General features: G+C 53.3%; 1 protein-coding gene across 11 annotated transcripts in view; it reads right to left on the bottom strand.

Moving 5' to 3' along the window:
- Positions 1-20,490, bottom strand: part of SFXN5 (sideroflexin 5) — a 132,094-nt gene that overhangs the window by 15,521 nt on the left and 96,083 nt on the right. For 5 of the 11 annotated variants that reach the window (XM_055241041.2, XM_055241042.2, XM_055241040.2 and 2 more), the window contains 3 exons: positions 14,193-14,308; positions 10,735-10,820; positions 3,439-3,556 (listed from right to left, as the gene is read on the bottom strand). The exons of 1 other annotated variant lie outside the window; for it this stretch is intronic. In XM_055241041.2, the coding sequence (XP_055097016.1) occupies positions 3,439-3,556; positions 10,735-10,820; positions 14,193-14,308 (320 nt within the window). Of the gene's footprint in view, positions 1-3,438; positions 3,557-8,086; positions 8,530-9,555; positions 9,643-10,734; positions 10,821-14,192; positions 14,309-20,490 lie in introns of those variants that run through there. 5 more of the 11 variants (XR_008650678.2, XR_010115462.1, XM_063616829.1 and 2 more) reach the window with 5 other exon arrangements.

The following is a 20,490-nucleotide window of genomic DNA, read 5'->3' as shown; positions in this document are numbered from 1 at the left end:
CCCTGTATGGCAGAAGAAGCACCTTGTTAGGGAGAATTAATTGGGAGAGTGAATGCGGAAACAAGGCCCTCTCGGCAAGTTGGCTGAAGGCTTTGGTGCCATGGGTCCCAAACAGGGCTCAAAACATCCCATAATGCCCAGGCTAGCCTGCTTCTTGTTGGGATCCATATAGCTGAGGAGGGAGCTCTGAAAATCATGCCTGTACCCTCCCTTCTCAGAGGACAAAGACTTAACATGCAATGACTATCCTCTTCCCAATCTAGAGAAAGAGGCTTGGATTGCAATAAGAGGGACTTTGGTTAAATATGCAGAAGAACTAACTCCCATGTCTATTTGAAGAAGGCATGTGGGGAGAGGGGAGCCTGGGCTTTGACCTGCAGCATCTGTGAGACCAGGGTGGCTCACTTTCCATCACTGCTTTGCAGCCAGAGCTGCAGGCCTGGGTGGGTGAATGGTAGCCATCTCCCCATTATATGCCCCAGAGGAACACCTGCCAAAGACCTACAGCACTTCAAGACCGTTTCCTACCACCCACCACAGTGCAGCCCCCAGCTCCCTCTTCTCTTGGCTGTCCCAAGGTAGGTAAGGTGGTTGACTAGGGAGAGCCACAGGAAACCATCAGATGTAGCACTTCCTAGGGGCCTGGACTTGGAGTGTGGACCTCTGGTGTTTCCTCTCCTATCGGCACCTGACTTCTGTGACCTTGGGCTGGTCCCATGGCTTTTCTAGGCCACCATTTCCCCAGCAAAGTCAGTAGCAAGGTAAACTGGATGACCTTGAAAATCCTTCTAACTGGGAGGGTCTCTGATTCTGCATCAGTGTTTTCTTTGCCCTGGGTCCCTTTTCTGTGCAGGCAGGTGGAGTTATGACAGCTAATAGAAGCACAGAGGTACCTACAAGCACATGGGTGACTCTGGCCCTGGCCTAGGACCCTGGACTCAGGCTGATTGCACAGACAGATGCAATGGCTTCAGGGAGTGCTGGGCTGGGACAAGGATGTCAGAGAGCACTGCGAAATACCCGCCCTTCCCTCTTCGGGGCTCCTAGGCAACCCAGAGCCCATGGCTCCATTCGGAGTCCCAGGCTGCAGCTTTCCCAGGGCGAGAGGTGGGGGAAAGAGCATCCCAGCACCCATGACAAGGCTGGCCGCTGTAGGCATGAGATGAGGTCCTGCTGGCTTTAGTCCTGGTGTGCGTTGAATGGTGTCCCCCAAGACAGGAGCCCCACTCCCGCAGAGTCTCCTCCTCAAACTCTGGGGCTCTGGAAGGAAGCCACCCCACTTCTCACCTTCCAGGGCCTAAGGCGGGTCACCCCCTCCTCCTGCTCTAACAGCCTGGGTCTCCAGCCCTCGCAGCCCCAACACCCCCCAGCCTCTTGTTTTCACTTCCCCGACTTGTCTCCAGGATCTCTCACCTCTCCCCCACCTCTCTTGGGGCCCTGCCTGAAGCAGGTCCGTGGTGAAATCAGATTCAGAAGCGCCGTTTTCTGGCCACAGCCCCCACCTTTTTGTGAGCTCAGTGCAGACACCTCCTGGGCCCTCTTGGGTCTGCTCCTCCCCCTCAGCTTAGCTCCCACCTTCACTCCAACCCAGCATGGATCCCATGGTCCTCTGCTCCTCCGTGCTGTCACCCATCTCTCAGCCCCCCCTCACCCCCAACCTGACAAAACCCCAGAAGAAAGGATCTGTGGCCCTCCCTGTACTGGCCCATAGCACCTCCTGGTGAACAGGCCCGGCTGCACCCCCAGACCACATGCTGCTCAGCCTCCTCACCTCTCCTTCTCTCCTGGATGTCTCACCCCTTCTCTGTGTCCTCAGACCTCTGACCTCCTGCCCCTTCCCCACCCTACTTTCTCCTGTCTGCTCAGTCACAAGAACATAGGAGCCATTGGAACAACTTCTTCAATTTTCCCACCCCTGAACCCTACCCCCAGCAGCATTTTCCTCCCACCCCACTCCTCTTCCACCTGCTGAAGTGAGGAGGTGTCTCCCCGTGCCAAGGCTGATGCCCTCGTCTGTGTTCTGGTCCCCCCTCCTCTTCATGGACTTTCCCAGCACTGTCCTCTCAGTGTCCTCGACATCTCTGCCGGTGCCTTCTCTACTGCATTTACGCAAGCCCGTCTCTCCCATTTAAAACAAGGACAAATACATAAATAAAATCCCCTCCTGATCCCACATCTTGTTGCGGCTGTGGACCTGTCTTTCTCATTTTTTCGCTTCACCTGTCACCTGGATCCCTTCTTTGGGGACAGGGTTTGGCTACGTTGCCTGAGACACTAATGGATACTCTGTAATCTCATGGAGTGTGACCTCTCAGGAGGGTCTGACCCTGTGGATGCCCATCCACCCTGATCACACATGGCCTGGATCTGCCCTCACCACCCTGGCTGCTTGTCTTTGGACCCCACCAGGGTGGGGGCCTCACCCACCACCCTCGATTCCAGCACTGTTGTCATGCTGGTAGCCTCTACTTCTATCCCTCCAGCCCAGGCGTCTCTCCTCATTCCAGACCCAGAGCCAACATCCCACAGGTTCCTCAACCCCACGTGTCCATCCAACTGACCCACTGCCCTCCCTCGAACTTGCCCCACCCCGGCTCCATCTCATTAAGCACCTACATCTGCCTGGTTGTTCAAAACCAGAAAGTCAGCGCACATCCTCTGGCTCCCGTTCCCTCCCACCACATACAGCTCTTCATCGAATCCCGAAGAAGCCGCCTCCTGACTCCCTCTTTAGGGACCCACTTCTCTCCATGCCCACTGCCAACAGCCTGGTCCAAGCTGCCATCACCGCTCGCTGGATGCCCGCCACAGGCTCCTGATGGTTCCTTCTCTGGAGCTCCAACCCAGCCCCACGCGGCAGCACAGGGGCCGCTCAGAATCAGGAATCTGTGGTCTGCCTTGCACAGCCCTTAGGAGGACATTCACCCTCTCTGTTCCGGCTTCCAAGTTCCCAACACCACCCAGCCCAGTCCCTCATTCCCGGGCCACATCACCTTGCTGCACTCTCTGGTCGCGCTGCAGACTTTGGTCAGCTCTTGGACATGGCGTGTGCTGCCTCACCTCAGAACCTTCACACCAGGTGTCTGCAGACCTCCCATCTCTCCCCGCCACCCCTTTTCATCTGGCCAACTCCAGCCACGCTCCCAGTCCCAGTGAAATGTCACTTCCCTCTAGGCTCAGTTTGGTCTGCTGTCTCCTTCCACATCCAGTGGAACTTCTCCCACCCTAACGCTCCTGGCTCCTCATCTGCTGGCCTCTGTTTAATCACCCTGTTGACTGCGTGACCCTCACTCTGAGGGCCAGAGCCTGGGCCAGCCTTATTCCCGGTTCCAGCCCCAGTGCCTAGCACAGCGCTAAGGAGTCGGCACGGTATGAGTATTTGTTCAGAAATCACCAAACAGCATCCCCTGCCCTGCCCTTGAGCCCCTCCCCACTGACCTCTGACATCTGCGGGAAGAGGCTGATGGCCAGTGGCAGGGCCAGGCCGAAGGCTGCCAGGCACACGAGGCTTTGCACAGGGAGGAGCAGCCGGGGGCGTGCCTGCAGGAGAGCCGTCCTGTAGGGGAGAGAGGAGGGAGCCCCATGAGACCCGAAGGTGGGGTGGGCTGGCTGCTAGCCACCACACTGGGTCCCACTCTGTCTCTGGGCCCAGGAAGCCTGGTTCCGGGGCAGTGCCAGTGTGCAGCTAAACAGATATAGCAGAGTTCTGTCTTTGGGACCTTTCCCGATGGGTACCCCTATCCCGAGGCCCTGTCTTGAAGGACGTTGCTGGCTGAAACCTCAACTACTCAGGTCACGAATGAGTACTTTCGGGGCACCCACCTGCCATGCGTCCAGCCCCGTGCCAAGAAGGCCCTATGTGAGAGAGCCACTAGAAGAGGCTGTCGGCCCCTGTTCCTGGGGAGACACGTAGGAACGTAAGATCGCTCTCGAGGGCAGCAATTAAACAGCAAAGAAATCACAGTAGGTGCCAAGTTCAGGGGAGACAACAAAGCACATACATATGGGCACACGCCAGCCAGGAGGGGGTGATCCTCCTCTATGTGTGAGAACAGAAGACACCCCACTGGCCACCTCGTCAACTTCAACCCAAGGGCAACAGAGGGTGCAGTGACTCGTCCAAGGCCAAGTCTGCAGGAGGCCGGCAGAGCTGCTGCCTGGACCCCTGACTCCCCGAGGGTGCTGTCACCCCAGCTGGTCCCCTGTGCCAGCTTCATCACCAACACAACACAGCTGGCACCCTCTCCCCATGGCTGGCTTCGGAGCTGGTTTCCTGGGCAGGGGAGGGGGCATGATAAACCTTCCTCCGGGGCCCAGGCTCCCCAGACAGCGTGGGGACATACCAGCTGGCCAATGTGCCTGCACTGTGTTCATCGGAGTTTCCTGTTTTGCTCAATACAGCAAGCCCTTCAGCGGGGACCACAGCATTCCACCTGGGGAGGCCTGGGATGACTAGACTATTTGCCAGGGGGTGTTGGGCAGGCACTAAATCTGACCTCAGTAACTGTCAGCCTCCAAGTGACAGGCTCCTGGTGTGAAGGGGAAATAATCCAGGTTCTTATCTACCGCCCCCAGCAGGGCTGACCACGCCACAGGCAGGCAAGGGGCCCTCCTAGGGGCAGAGACCCAATGTGGGGGGCAGTAAACCCCATATACCCTCACCTCTTGAGACAAGAATCCCAACAGCAACTGGCGCTGAGAAGACAGCAAAATTGGGAGTAGTTTTCAAAAGTTAAAGTGTATCAGCTGGACTAGGTAACTGGTTAAAAATGCAAATGCCCAAGGGTTGCTTACAACCATGAAAGCCTGATTCAGTGGGCACTGGACCTGGAACTGTGCACTTTAATCAACCTTCCATGAGTCTAAATGGTGATCCCAGACCACACTTCTGATAAACCCTGGCCCTGGATGTTCCTGCTCAGGTATTAATAAAGATCCCATTACTTGCAAATCCTATGCAAGTAAAAGGGTGAGCCCTCGCCTGGCACACAGTAAGTGCTCAGAAATTACGTGTCATTATTGCTGTTGTTATTGCTCATGTTACCTGCGGGAAGGTAGGATCCTGGTAGCCCACCTGTCTTCCAGCCCTTCCCACGGGCCCAGACCGCAAGGTTTGTCCAGCTGCTAAATTTGGCCTGAATTAAGCTATTGGAAAGCAGAGTTTTCACAGGATTGAGCAGTAGGACCAAGGTGCCTAAATCAAGCTCAAACCCCTCTGATCCTCCAACCCTCATCCAGCACCCCCATCCTCTCTCTCTACTCCATGCTAGCCCATGCCCGCCTGGGCTTCCTTAGGGGTCATGGAGGGGCTGGGAGTAAGGCTGCGAGGGCCCTGTGATGAACTTCTCAAGCAAGACAAGGCAAAGCGGGGGACACAAGGCTCATTCTCCAAGCTTCATACAGAGTCCGGAGTCCCTGCTTGGAGGAGGCTGTGGAAGGACGGGGCTGCCCTCCTGTTCCAGTGGCAGTGACTAGAGGGTGTGGAATCCCTGGAAGCATAGCCCCGAGGGTCCCTGCTCACAGCCCTGAGAGCAGTGAAGGGTGAGAAAAAGAAAGAGAGACACTCCCCCCCCCCCCCCCCCCCGGCAGGTGAAGAGCGGGCCATGGGCTCAGTCCTTGGGACCTGCTGGTGGGGACACTGGACAGACCCCCTTTCTGTGGGGCTGTGACCAAGGCTCCTCTCTCAGGGTGGCTGGCTGAAGTACTCAGTGGGAAAGAGGTCCAAGAAGTCCAAGGCCTGGGCCCCCAGCTCAGGAAGGAGGCAGGCCTGAGGCTGAAACAGGAGCCTTGGAAGCCCCAGCCCAGAGCAGGCCAGAGAGCAAACACAGTAGGACAGGGGGAAGGGAGGGGGGAGGAAAATGGCAAGGAGGGATGGGAAAGGCAGCTGGGGGAGTTAAAATATGCAGATGGAGAGATGTGAGAATGCCTGGGAGAAAGGAAAGACCCGGAGCCCAGGGAGTAAAGGAAGCTGGGGGAGTGGACTCAGGGCTGTGGCCTGGACCTGGAGCCAACTCAGACCCAGGCTGGTGCCTTTGCTGGCCCTTCATTCTAGTGCCAGGGAGGCTGGGCTGGGGCTGAGCCAGCTAGAGCCCTCCTGATTCAGCACAGGAACATGTGACCCCAGCCCTGGGCCTAGCTTCCTCCTCAGCATGGTTGGTGCTGCAGGGAGGGTGTCAAGTGTGAATCCCTGGAGCGCTCAGGGGAGCTGGAGGGTGGTGGAGAGGGAGGGATGGCACCCAGTGGACTGCACCCCCCCAGAGGCAGCCCAGTGCTCTGGACTGGGGATGGAAGCTCCTCTGCTTCTGACTTGAGATTCTTTTCCTTTCTGTCTCAGAGTCAAGGCCAACTGAGCACGCTGAGCTCCCACCTTTCTCTTCCCAGCAGGAAGCCCAGGGACCTTGGCTCTGAGAGTATCCGAGGCCAGAGGTGAAGCAAGGCAGGTCCCAGCCACGGCCGCCACACAACAGCTTGTCCCCCTCATTGCTGTGCATTCCTTCAGCACTTGGAGCGCAGTTTTAGTTTGCACTCCATTAATTTGCACATAGGCTGCTTTGTAAGTGTTCTTTTGTCTTTTTTCCTTGGCTGTCCTGACTCCCTCACCCAACAGGGGCTCCCCAAGAGTGGGGGCTGCCTTCCTCGTCAGCCTCCTCAGCGGAAGCCCTGCACTAGTGCCCCTGCACCCAAAGGCTATGGGGTGCATGGCAGGGACCCTGCAAAGAGCAAAAGAGCTGCTGGATGGTGCAAAATGCAAAGCCCCAGTGAACAAGGTGATGAAGGGGTAGTGTTCTCATTTTCCAGGTGGGAAACTGAGGCTGAGGGAGGCTCCACAACCACATCAGACTGGCAGAAAGAGGTGGAGCAGGAACCTAGATTTTGTTTTCCTACCAGAGCCTCAGCTCACTCTGCTACACTGCCCTGCCTCTCCTACCACACAGTCCTGCACGTCCAGAGTACATGTGAGATTAGCAAGCCTTCAAGGGCACAAACTGGGTCTTATTCATCTTCATCTTCTTGGGGGAACCTGGGCTGAACTTTTCTTTTCCCCAGGGACCCTCCAAAGAACTCCAGGGAAGGACCAATGAAACATGAGGCTGCCAGGAGCACCAAACTCTGACCTCTCATCACCTTATCAGATGGGCTCCTTTGGAGCCTGACATGTGAGAGTATGTGGCACCCAGACACTAGGCAGGTCCCAGGCTGGACAGGTTCAGTCCCAGAATAATCACCCCACTTCCCATGGAAACGGAAGGGAGGAAGGGAAGGGCATGGTCTCTGGCTAGGGCTCCACCCCCAGGCCTGTGCGCACGGACCTAAGTGAGGACAGGCATTTTTGTTTTCCTGCCCAAATGTTGCATTTCCCAAGACCACCCTGGCCTGCCACACCCCCTGATCCTGTGCCTAAAAAGCCCTGAGACCCTAGCAGGCAAACACACAGGCAGCTGGACATCCAGAGGAGCACATCAGTGGAGGAACACACAAGCGGCTGGACAGCAAGAGGACGTCGAGGGGAGCACACTGGCGGAAGGGCACATTGACAGACGCCGGCAGGCCACCCACTGGCAGAATGACATGGAGTTTGGCTGGGAAGTCGGAAGAGAGCCTGGGTCACCAAGCAGCCTGACTCCAGGGGAAAACCAATCTCCCTTCTGGCTCCCCTATCTGCTGAGAGCTACTTCCACTCAATGAAACCTTGCACTCATTCTCCAAGCCCACGTGTGATCCGATTCTTCTGGTACACCAAGGCAAGAACCCCGGGATACAGAAAGACCTCTGTCCTCACGATAAGGCAGGGGTCTAATTGAGCTGACTAACACAAGCCACCTATGGATGGCTAAACTAAAAAAGTACTCTGTAACATACGCCCACTGGGGCATCAGCTATAAACATTCACCCCTAGACACTGCCGTGGGGTCGGAGCCCCACAGCCTGCCTGTCTGTATGCTCCCCTAGAGGTTTGAGCAGCAGGGCCCGGAAGAAGTGAGCCACACCCCCATCGCACTCCCTTTGAGGGGGACAAGGGAACTTTTCCTGTTTCACCATGACTCCCAAAGCCAAGTTTAAGCCCCCAAGTTAATGGGACACTAACCATCATTCCGCTTTCTGCAAACATCTCTGCCAACTGGGAAGGCATCGCAGAGCATGTTTTTCCCCAGCAAATTCTTGCAGGACAGGTCCCTGGGTGAGTATAGCTGACCCAGCTTCACACCCCGTCCCTGCCTTCTTGTAGTTCTCAGGATAGCTGTAGGATGTGTTGGGAATGCGACATCTTGAGATAAGGAGGGCCTGTCTGGGACAGCCTGGGCTCATGTTCCCACCTCTTCTGGAACAGGATGTCCTGCAACACTTTAGCACAGCAAGCTGATGTCCCCCAGGGTGGAAACCCCAGGGTGGAGCGCTCCCAGGCTCCCTCAGTTGCAGTGTGATGTGGTACGTGGGTGGAGGAGACTCCATCCTCCCTGGGCAGCTTTCTCGAGCCGTGGGGCACCAGCTTGCCTTGAGTGGTAGGCGTCCATTGTCCCCGAGGCCTATCTGTGAGTAATAAAGTTGCTTCACTTGACTTGTGCGAGTGTTCTACCTCACTAGACTTGTGGTGCAAGTAACAGAGTAAGCACTGCTCACTGAACCTGCTTCAGAATTCCAAGGTTCAGGACTCAGCAATCTCAAGGACAGAAGAACCACCTTCCTCACCTGCCCCGCTGGCTCCCTGTGTGTACTTGCAGTCACTGGTATTCACGGACAACCTCAGTTCACGAAGGGGCTATGTATACGAGAGTCAGGGGCACAAAAGAGCCTGCCCTGTTTATTTTTGTCTGCTGCAAACTTCCATACCATATGAATTTTCTTAATCCCAGTGCTCACCATGCCATGCCCATGCTCAGGTACCCCCAGAGCCTCCACCCTCTTCTGGGGTGAGAGAGGGATCACCTCAACTGGGCACACAGGACCCCTCATCAGCTGGCCCCATGAGCGCACTTCACTTTGGCCAGGCTGGACACCTCAGTGTCTATACCACAGGCCTGCACCCTGCCCAGAAAGGCTGCCTTTCCACAAAAATTCTATCCTGCTCTCTGGGTTGGCCGCAGCCCCTCTCTGGGGACCAGCCCTTCTTGCTGCCAGGCCCACAGTGCTTCCTCTTCTCAAGGTCACCTTGGCCAAGTTCACACACTGCCTGCTCTCACCTGCAGCTGACCTGGGTACGGGTCTTGCCCACCACCCTTATAAACACACAGGCTTCCTGAGATCAGACCCCAAATCTACTCTTCCCATTTCCACACAGGGCAGGACTCAAACACAGGCTGATTGAGGGTTGTGACCTGAAGATGCAAGAGGCAGCCAGTGTAGCTTGAAGAGACTAAGCTTTGCAGCCGCACTCCTAAGCCACCACCGGCTCTGCTATTTCCTAGTACATGACCCTAAGTGGATGATATAGCCTGTCTTTGCCTTCCTCTCCTCAGCTGTAGAATGAGGATATTATACTTACCTTATTATGCTGTCTTGAAGGTGAAATGAGAGAATGCATTCACTCACTCATTCATCCTTTCAACAAACACTTACTGAGCATCTATTGTGTGGCAGGAACTGTGCTAGATGCTGGGCAGGGCAGTGAACAAAAGGATGGACGTGCCTCATGGAGATGACATTCTAGTAGACAGAAAATACACAACTAGAGGAACAATCTCAGATATGGATAAGGGCCGTTAAGAAAAATAAAGGACTGCAAGGGAGAGGAAATAATGAGAAACGGTGAATTCTGATGGGGTGGTCAGGGAGGGCCTCTTTGAGGAGGTGGCATTCGGGCAGATGCCTGACTGAGAGAGGACTGGGATATACAAGTGCTTAATAAATGTCACTTGTTATTATAATTCATACTGTGGGAATAAGAAAGTCCCCAAACAGAGAAGAATCCTTTGACTCAGAACCCCAGATGGAGTACCCCCTATCCCCGTCCTTACACCACATGCCCAATTCCAGCTGCTGTCTTGAGGTGTCCCCATGGGGTAGCGTCTCCTCACTGTCAAACTGACAAGCCTGTACCTCCAGGCCCTCTCCACCTAGGGGACCCTACCCTGCCCCTTGCCTTCTCCCAGGGCCCGCCCTCTCTGTGCAGCCTTTCCTTCCAGCGGCGTTTCAGTCCGCCCCTTCAGTTTCTCACTCGTTCATTAATAGAATCACTCCACTACTGTTACTATGCTCCCTCATTTCTTCACAGTCATGACAGATATGAGTGCTTAGAACATCCCTCTGAGGGAGGCAGGAGGCTATTACTATTTATATTTTACAAGCAGAGAAACTGAGGCTCAGTAAGGTGGTGATTTGCCCCACAGCAGAAGCCTACCCAAATCTAGTCTTCCTACCTGAATCCTCAGACTCTGCCTTCACAAATGGTCCTGTACTACTCACTGACAGCATGTGAGCACACATGAAAACACACACACACACACACACACACCCCAGAACTGCCAGCTCCTCAGGGGAGGGCCAGCGCTGTCATCCTGGTATCCCTCGCGGCACCTAGCCCAGGGTCCTGCATAGTAAAAGTCCAAGAATTCTCACAGAGTGATTCTGTGGCACTACCTGGAAAGTCCAAGATGGAGCAAGACACCTTCCACCCTCTACACAAACCGGGGCGGGCTTCCTGCCACCCCCTCATCCCTTGCCTGGGCCAGCCGGTTCCCCCTCCCTCTCCCCCTCCTCCCCCATGGTGGCCTCTCCATCCTGGCTGCCCCAACTCACTTCTCCAGCATGGACATGACGATCGGGGGTAGCACCAGGATGGGCATGGGCAGGACCACTCGCGTCAGCGCCGTCTCCAGCAGGGCCTGAGGGGCAGGCAGAGGCTGTGGTGAGAGGGGCCTGACAGCTGGTGACAGGACAGCACACCACCCAGAGCCCTAGATGTGTGCCACCACAACGCATGTGTGTCTGAATGGCATTATTCATGGGATTGCTCAGGAAGCTGCATTCCAAACAACAAAAAAAGGCACTGGTCTCCTTTTTCCTTCCTTTCTTCCTTCCTCCCTCCCTCTTTTCTTTCTTTCTTTCTCTCTCTCTTTCCTTTCCTTTCTCCCTCCCTCTTTTCTTTCTCTTTCTTTCTCTTTCTTCTCTCTCTCTCTCTCTCTCTTCCTTTCCTTTCTTTTCCTCTCTTTTTTTTTTTTTGAGACGGAGTCTCGCTCTGTCACCCAGGCTGGAGTGCAGTGGCGCGATCTCGGCTCACTGCAAGCTCCGCCTCCCGGGTTCACGCCATTCTCCTGCCTCAGCCTCTCTGAGTAGCTGGGACTACAGGCGCCCGCCACCACGCCCGGCTAATTTTTTGTATTTTTTAGTAGAGATGGGGTTTCACCATGGTCTCGATCTCCTGACCTCGTGATCTGCCCGCCTCGGCCTCCCAAAGTGCTAGGATTACAAGCGTGAGCCACCGCACCCGGCCTTCTTTCTTTTTTTTTGAGACAGAGTCTTGCTCTGTCCCCCAGGCTGGAGTGCAGTGGTGTGATCTCAGCTCACTTCAACCTCCGCCTCCCAGGTTCAAGTGATTCTCCTGTCTCAGCCTCCTGAGTAGCTGGGATTACAGGTGCGCATCACCATGCCTGGCTAATTTTTGTGTTTTTAGTAGGGATGGGATGGGGTTTTGCCATGTTGGCCAGGCTGGTCTCGAACTCCTGACCTCAGGTGATCCGCCCGCCTCAGCATCCCAAAGTACTGGGATTACAGGTGCGAACCACCGCACCCAGCTTCCAGTGTTCTTCTTACCACACACATTTGAGAAGAGCAGATTCTCATCACCTGCCACATGTGGGGATCACTCAGGCAGCCCCAGGAAGGGGCAGTGCTCAGAGAGGTGGCTGAGTACCTTGGGGGTGGTGGGCACAACCTCCCATACTCAGTGTGCACAGGGGCTGGGGAGCAGCTCTAAAAGCAAGGCCAGCGTAGACAGCTAGGGCCTGTTGAGCCAGTGGGGCTCATGGAGCCGAAGGAGGACCGAGCTTCTGGAATTTACCTTTTTTTTGTTGTTGGTGTTTTGTTTGTTTGTTTTTTAGATGGAGGTCTTGCTCTGTTGCCCAGGCTGGAGTGCAGTGGCGTGATCTCGGCTCACTGCAACCTCCACCTCCTGGGTTCAAGCAATTCTCCAGCCTCAGCCTCCCAAGTAGCTGGGATTACAGACGTGCTCCACCACACCCAGCTAATTTTTGCATTTTTTAGTAGAGATGGAGTTTTGCCATGTTGGCCAGGATGGTCTCAAACTCCTGACCTCAGGTGATCCACCCCCCTCAGCCTCCAAAACGCTGGGATTACAGGTGTGAAACACCGCGCCCGGCCTACTTTTTTTTTACATCTCTTAAAGACAAAGATTTGCAAGATCTTGTCTCTTGGCTCTGGATGAGTCTTTCTCAGCGACAAGAGGTTGGTTCTGTAAGGGAGGCATGCTTCAGCTGGGTATCTGCAGGGTTTCCCTGGGGGTCTGCCTGGGGCCTTGCTCCAGGGGCTCCCAAGGGATTCCTGGGGTGGGGGTGTCCTTGGCCAGAACACAGCTCAGTGGCAATTCTGAGCTCCGACAGCCATTGTGGTGAGTTCCTTTAGCCCCACGAGCTTCAGCCCTCAGAGGAGGCTCCAGGAGCAGCTCACAGCCCACAGATGCCTGGAGTCCTTCCCTGGACAGCAAAGAACTAAGCAAGCCAGGCTGAAGGGAGCCCGGGGCCACTTGGGTTTCCTTGCTGTGTGACACTGAGAGGAGTTATCATGGCATGGCTGTCCTCCCTCAGGGGGGCTGGGGAAAAGAACACAGCTGGAATGGGAGGTTGGGGACAGGTAGGAAACTGAGGCTAAATCCCCTCTCATGATGGGCTCAGAGCTGAACATTTCTCCTAGGAACCTGGGCTCTTCATGGTCAGCCTCAGGAAGGCCTGGGAGAGGCCCCTCCAGTCTCCGGAACAGGTATGGGAATGACAGTAGGGTCCAGTGCCAGTGAAGGGAGCAGAGGATGCAATGACAGCATGACACCCCCAGCTCCTTGCCCTAAAAACCTAGGAGGGGCACTGACTTGGAGAGAGCTCTTCCCAGACTAAAGTCTGAGATTGAGAAGACCTCATGACTGGGGTAAGGCTTGGGGGCCCTCATGGGAGCTGATGAGGACAGGGGCTGGAGCAGGGATGCATGCTCAACTACCTCACGGCTCCCCCGCAGCACTCACCCTACCCCATGCCCAGCACAGAGGCCAGAGCCCAGGGGGCGGCAAGACGAGCCACTAACCACCATCAGGACAAAGGCTGGGAAAGCAGAGGGAGATGTACACATGGACTGCGTTTTCTTTTCTTTTCTTTCTTTTTTTTTTTGAGACGGAGTTTCGCTCTTTCACCCAGGCTGGAGTGCAGTGACCTGATCTCGGCTCACTGCAACTTCTACCCCCCGGGTTCAAGCAATTCTCCTGCCTATGCTTCCTGAGTAGCTGGGATTATAGGTGCCCGCCATCACGCCTGGCTAATTTTTGCATTTTTAGTAGAGACGGGGTTTTGCTATGTTGGCCAGGCTGGTCTCGAACTCCTGTCCTCAGGTGATCCACCCACCTTGGCCTCCCAAAGTGCTAGAATTACAGGCATGAGCTACTGTGACCAGCCTGTGTTTTCATTTTTTAAACTGCAATTGCTAGAGTGGCTGAGCCTATGAAACCAGGGGCGAAAGAAGGTCTTGTAACAAAATATTCTCCAAACCTCTGCAAGCCTCAAATCCCTTGACCTCACAGCACTCACTCCCAGGTGAGCTCTCACCTGCAGAAGTGCCTATTAACCCAGAACCACAAACCACTGGCCTCTCAGGCTTCCTCGGCTTACCCAAGAGGATGTGAAGGCCCGGGAGGCAGGGCCCTGGGCAGAGGGAAGGGGAAGAGAGCTCTGAGGGAGTCTCCTCTGCCCTCACCAATTAACACCTCTTCTGGGTGAGACAAGCAAGAAACTGGGTCCTGAGGGGCTGCGACAAGAGATAGGGACTTTTCACAGCAGTGAGGCCATGTCCAGGGGAACAGGCGGGAGGCCAGAGGCCCACACTCATGCAGATTGGAGGTGGGGGTGGGGTGAGGAGGAGACATCAAGAGGCCAAAACAAGGGTACCCTGGATAGAAGCCTGTGGAAGACACACACTAAAGGAAAACCACGCCCCTCCCTGTTGCTGGCCTCCCCAACCCTGCGAACCCCCAGACCCACGTGTCGGGCTGCGATCTTGGAGGAGCCCACGAGGTTGCCATCGCTGTCCAGGACATCAATCCCTTCCTCCAGCTCCCCGTACCGCATCAGGACCACGTTGCAGATATTGGCACTGGCTGCAGAGAGAGGGGATGCAGAGAGCAGGATGAGGAGGAAGATGGCATTCCACCTGGAGGGAGGTCACTACACTCCTTCCTACTCAAGCCGTGGGGTTCTGTGTTCAAATGCATGGGCAAAGGTTGGGGAAGGGGTGGTTCTGTTGTCCATCTGCCTATCAGCCTGGTGAGGGATCTGGGGGCTCTTGGGAACCTGCTAAGCAAAAGTGGAAAAGAACAGGTATTAGGGAGGACACCCGTTCTGGCCTCAGAGAGCGGCCACTTACTGAGGGGCTGCTTTCCTCTCCTCCAGGGCAAGCCCACTAGGCAGGCAAAGTGGGTGTCCATCTAGGAGGGCTCTCTGGCCTGAAGTCGCATCCCCCCTGACGCCGAGGCCTGATGTTCCACCATCACTGGGGCCCTTGGGCTGCCCCATCCTCTTGAACTGTCCGTCCCACATCCAGCCCCTCCTGTCTCTGAGTAAATCAAGTTCCCAGAAATTTGCCTCCCTGACAGCAGGTGCCAGAGAGGCAGAAACCTCATTGTTCACCCAGCACCACCCCCTCATCATATGGATGGAAGACTGAGGCTCAGAGAAGAGGAGTGACTTATCTGAGATCACACAGCAGAGCAGAAAGGCTCAGTGCCTCTGCCTCTGAATACTCAGGGGGCAGGAGGGTTGGGGCAGGAGCGGTGGGCTGAGTTAAAGGCAGACCTTCTCCATTCTTGCTTCCTATGGTTGAGTTCCTGACTTTGGCTAGGCCCCTCTGCCATCTGAGATCTTGGGAACCTGGGCTAAGGGGAGGGTTCCCGGCTCCTTAGTGAAGCACTGGTTGGTGAAGTCTGGGGCCACCCATTAGCTGGCAACTAGCTCAGGGATCCTCTTTCTGCTCCCCCAGCCTGGGACTCACATGACTGGGCCAGGCCCCGTGGCCCAGTGCTGTGTGGGTGTTGACCCCGCCTGAACTCTCCTAGCCCTGCTGCGGGATGGAAGTCGGGGGACCTGGGAGGGGTGGGCAGGTGGGGAGTGGGGGGTGACAAATGCAGAGTGTGCCTGCTTCACTCCTCCCCCCAAAGCGCCTTGCTGTGTTTAAAGTTTTAATTTTTGCTAATTAATGTCAATTAATTTTGTATAATGAGTGTTTAATTTTGGGGAGTGTGTGAGCCTGGGAGCGACTGCAGTTCTGGGCTGTGAACGCTGATTAGCATCAACACCTGCTGCTTCCCCCTCCTTCCAGTGGGGGGGGCACCAGGGTTTGGGGAGCTGGAGGGTGGCGGGGCCTAGTGGGCAGGCGGAGTGGGAGGGAGACCACAGATGCTCCTGGGGCCTGAGCCAACGAGTGGTCCAGGGTGCCCACAGCTGGGGCACAGGGTTCTGTGGGTGAGGTGTGGCTTGAGACCCCTGGGGCCTCAGTCGCCTGTTTCATTAAAATGGGGAGGTGGAATAAACAGGGGAAGACCGAGAGACTCTGCAGTCTTTGGAGAAGAAAAGCAGGAGGCCAAATACAGTTCTAAAATGTATTTAGAGCACACACGCCATCTTCGAGCATCTCTCCTGCTTCCACCGACGCTCAGCGCAGTGGGAACCATGGGCAGTCCCTCTGTGTCCCAGGCTCTCCTGCCCCACAACAGACATGCTCACCTGCCCTAAACAGCCGCTCTCTGCCAGGGGTGGTTCTGTGGGGCATTTAGCCATGTCTGAGGGCATTTTCAATGATTGTGATCTAGGGGTCAGGGGTTGCTGCAGGCATCTCGTGGATCGAGGCCAGAGGTGCTGCTAAACATCTCGCAAGGCACAGGACAGTCCCCCCACCAAAGGATCATCTGGCCCCCAAATACGTCAACATTGCTGACATTGAGAAACCCTTGTTTTCACCAGTCAGTGACAGACAGAATTAGGATGCTGAATCCAAGGTAAAGGAGATCTGGTTAGCAGGGCATGACCAGGAGGGGTTGGGAGCCTGGGTTTGGGGCCATCAGGCTTGGGTTCCAATTCTGGCTCCGTATCTCTCCTGCCCCAGCCCAGGAGCCCAGGGCTCAGGGCCCAGAAGGGTCCCCCAGGGTAGCCTTGGGAAGCCGCCAGCTGGCCTCTGTGTTAGTGACACGCCCTCTAGTGGCCTTAGGAGGCTATGCATCCCCCATGCCCTTGGGGCTGCCAGGCTTTCGGTTCCCAGGAGACCTAAGAAAACCGTTGAGAGGATAGTGGGGTTTTCTGCCCTGAAAGGCATCAATCCTAGCCCTCTGATGACATTGTCCACCATACCACCACCACCGCCACTCCCGGAAAGGCAAAGTTACAGGAATGTGGTCCAGGAGACGGGCATCCTAAGGTCGGGAGCTACCAGCTCACTCTGGGGACCTGAGCCATTGCCACCCCAACCCCACCTCAGCTTCTCTGGGCATAAAAGGAGGGGCAGAATGTAGGGTCTCCGTGGGATTTCTGGGTGCTGGCTGAGCTCACACAAAATGTCAGCCTCTGCACCTGTGCCCATGCCAAGTCAGGGGGAGCTGGGGACAGCTGAAATGTCTCTAGCCCCCATTTTGTGTGTGTATGCATAGGGGAGACAAAGAGAAGACAGAGTGTGGATCTGGAGGTGGTAGTGGACCAGCCCTGACTCTCGGTGGCATCTCACTCCCTCCCTGTAATCTCCAAACATTAAACATGGGACGAGCAGGACAGCTTTGGTTCAAACACAAAACCACTGAGATGAAAGATGAAGCATGAAAGGAAGTGAAAACCCAGCCTCCTTCCCCTCATCCAGCCCCTCCAGGACACTTCTGAAGCTGCCTGAATGGAAAAAAGACAGAGAAAACCCTAAAAGTCATCTCAGAATGATGGTACCCCCCTCCAGGCTCCTCCCTTGAAACTGGCAATTCTTACAGCCTACACAGACGGCACATGACCTGCAATCTCTTCTGTTGACTGTGTACACTGGTTGGCCTTTATTGAGCACCTGCTGTATGCAGAGGCTACCAGCCATCCATGCCCTTGTGCAGTGGGAATGCCAGCCTGTTAGTGATTTCGTTTCCATGAGCTCACCCCGAACTTTCAATTCTGCCATATCCTTTTCAAACTGTCCCTGATCCTTCCCATCCCACTCCTGGCAAGTCCGGTTCCTGTGACAGGGACACTGAGAGCCTAAGCAAATGATAGAGAGAGAGAGAGAAAAAAAAAAAAAAAAAACACAGAGACAGAGAGAATGAGAACACGCACAACCCTGGGGCACAGGTCTCCTCTCCAACACACCAGCAAGATCTATTACTGATGGTATCAGCAGGTTAATTAAGCAGCCTGCTAGTGATGTTAAGAAAGCTGGCACATTTTCAACTCAGATTGACACCATTCAAGACTCAGGCATAACTGATGTTTGAGCAGCAATGTGGGAGATGTCAAGGAATGAGAGAGAGAAAGAGAAGGAGAGAGAAAGACATTGCTTCTTGATGATGGCAAGCTCAGTGTTAAGTCCTGAAGAGAATTTGCTCTTGCCTGCTGCAGATGTTCTCACATCCGACCCATTGCGATGCAAAATCATGCAGATTGTGAAAAGCTAATGAAGCACCCGGTGTAAAAGGGGCAGTGAGGGGAGGAAGAAAGAGCAGTAGACAGAAAGACAAATGTGCAAGAAAGTTCTCCAAAAGAAGATCATGGGGGAGCCTGCCCCCTGAACTAGGGCAGGAATAGACAGGCAGATCAATGCAGTACACTAGTCCTGCAACTCACCCATCTGTCGGGGAAATTAATTGGTGGTAAAGCAGTTCTATCAACTCACAGGGAAAGGACCATTTAAACACGGACATGTAGCAATGGGCTACTGATTTGGGGAAAATAAACTACCATAACTCCTCAATTCTACGATGCACCTTCCCATATTTTAATGTTTTAAAAATCATGATGTGCTTTACAATGAAAGTCGTCAGAGAAGGGAATCTTACCTGCTACTCAACACAATTGCCTGTACATGTGTGAATGCAGCCACGTGTAGAGGTATCCATTCATTCAAGTGTCACCTCAGCTGACCACAGCAATCCATACAGAATTTGAACTTAAACTTAGATTCCTAATTGTTGCCTAAAACATCTTTCTAAAACTTACACTATAATGGAGCACGGACATGAAAAGTTATTGTACATGCAGAAGATCGTCTGCCAGATACCAGGCAATGCAATTAAAGACAGTAGAAATTGCCAAACCATAGATAGCTACCCTAAAGAAATGCTTGCCCATATGCACAAAGAGACATTTACAAGGATGTTAATTATAGCACTGTTTGTAAGAGCAAATAATTAGAAACAACCTAAATGTCCACCATTAGGGAACTCACATGGGAAGATCTCCAAAACAAACTGTTAAGTGAAAAAAGCCACTGAGTATGTACATGATGATTTACTATATGTAAAACCCTGTAATTGGCATATGCACATATATGTGTGCATAAATCTACAGGTAATGTTTTGGAAGGTTCACAGCTCACAGAGTGGTCTGCTTGGGGAAAGGAATTCAATTTGAGAATTAGGGGTTGCTGAAAGACTTCCACTTTTTTACACCAGAATTTTCTATAATATTTAAATTTTTACAGTGAGAATATAATCATGTTTCATTTACCCAAAAAGTAAAAAAAAAACTGCCAAACTTCTTGAAGGAGATCACACACATTTTAAAGCCAGCAGGGATTGACATAACCTAGTCATGGGTCCCACACTTAGGTACCTACAACATGTTGGCTTCCTAAAGAAGCTGATTAATTTCAGGAATATTTTTTTTTCAAGTAAAGAACAAATATGAGACATAAGTGTAACCAAATCAGAAATGCAAACAAAAAATTCCCAATATTCTTTTACATGCTTTGAAATTATACCATTCATCTTAAACGGGCTAAAGGAGTCGAGATTAGAAGCAGGACTACAAAAAGCAGTGGTGGCCACGATGCTGTGTTTAACAACCAGTGCCCAAAAAAGAACAAGAAAATGTGAAGGAGGCTTAGACTCCAACTCTGTGGTACTAAAGAAAGTGACTTGTATTGAATGTGTAAGTGAATGCTTGCTTATTCCTTCCAATGGACACTAATTATAGTTCTTTTCTCTTCTAAAAGGCTATTATGTTAATACCTCTTATAACTCAGGCATCTTAGAAACACAGCATTCAAGATCGATTTAGAAACCATACTATAAGAAATGGGGACCTGGGAAGTGATATTTATTACATATGATAAACAAAGGGCTACTAATCTTAAGTTATGGAGGGTCATGGTGACTGACTCCTAAGAGCTATTCTACCCCCCAGAGATTAATCCAAACTAATAGTAATAATCCTCCCACGGGCAATGACTGGTCTAGGAAGAGGCATGTGACCCAATTCCAGACAACCAGGAATGTCTGCTGGGGACTTCTGGGGAAGGTCTCCTCCCATCTAAGAAGGGGTGAGAGGCAGGCAGAGCCTCTTGTCCTCTGGACACTGGGTCCAGATGTGATGCTTGGAGCTGCTGCTGCCATCTTCCACAAACCCGAGATGAAGCCCACCGGGAGGCCAGCAGAGCAACACTGCAGGAAGCACCCTGGATGCCCCGCCTAAGACCCACCCTTTGTAAAGTAATAGACTCCCTTATTATTTAAACCCTCAACAGTTTGTGTTGAGGGTTTCTGCTAATTTCAGCCAAAAAATCCATATGATGTATAAGAGCTTCAACAATTATTAAGAAAAAGATATGGTGATCAAAATCATAGAAAAATATATGAGTAGGCAATTCATAAAAGACTGAAAAACTAATAAACATGAACTCAATCTTACTAATCATCAGGGTTAGGTTTCTAGATCTGAGGAAAAAAAAATCTGCAGGAGTTCTTTATAGGTTTTGGAGGCCAAACCTCATTGGTTAAAGGGTTTACAAATAGCTATTCCCAGCCTGTGACTTGTTTTTCTCACAACATGGTGCCTTCTGTCATACAGTTTAATATATAGTCAGATAAAGAATCCTTCCCGGTATATACATTTTGTGTTATTAAGAAACTCTAGGCAGGGTGTGGTGCCTCACGCCTCTAATCCCAGCACTTTGGGAGGCCGATGTGAGTGGATCACTTGAGGTCAGGAGTTCCAGATCAGCCTGCCCAACATGGAGAAACCCCATCTCTACTAAAATACAAAAATTAGTCGGGCATGGTGGCGCATGCCTGTAATCCCAGCTACTCAAGAGGCTGAGGCAAGAGAA

This window comes from Symphalangus syndactylus, chromosome 14 (genome assembly GCF_028878055.3).
Source record: "Symphalangus syndactylus isolate Jambi chromosome 14, NHGRI_mSymSyn1-v2.1_pri, whole genome shotgun sequence".
NCBI classification, from domain to species: Eukaryota; Metazoa; Chordata; class Mammalia; order Primates; family Hylobatidae; genus Symphalangus; species Symphalangus syndactylus.
This window is presented reverse-complemented; position numbering and strand designations above follow the sequence as displayed.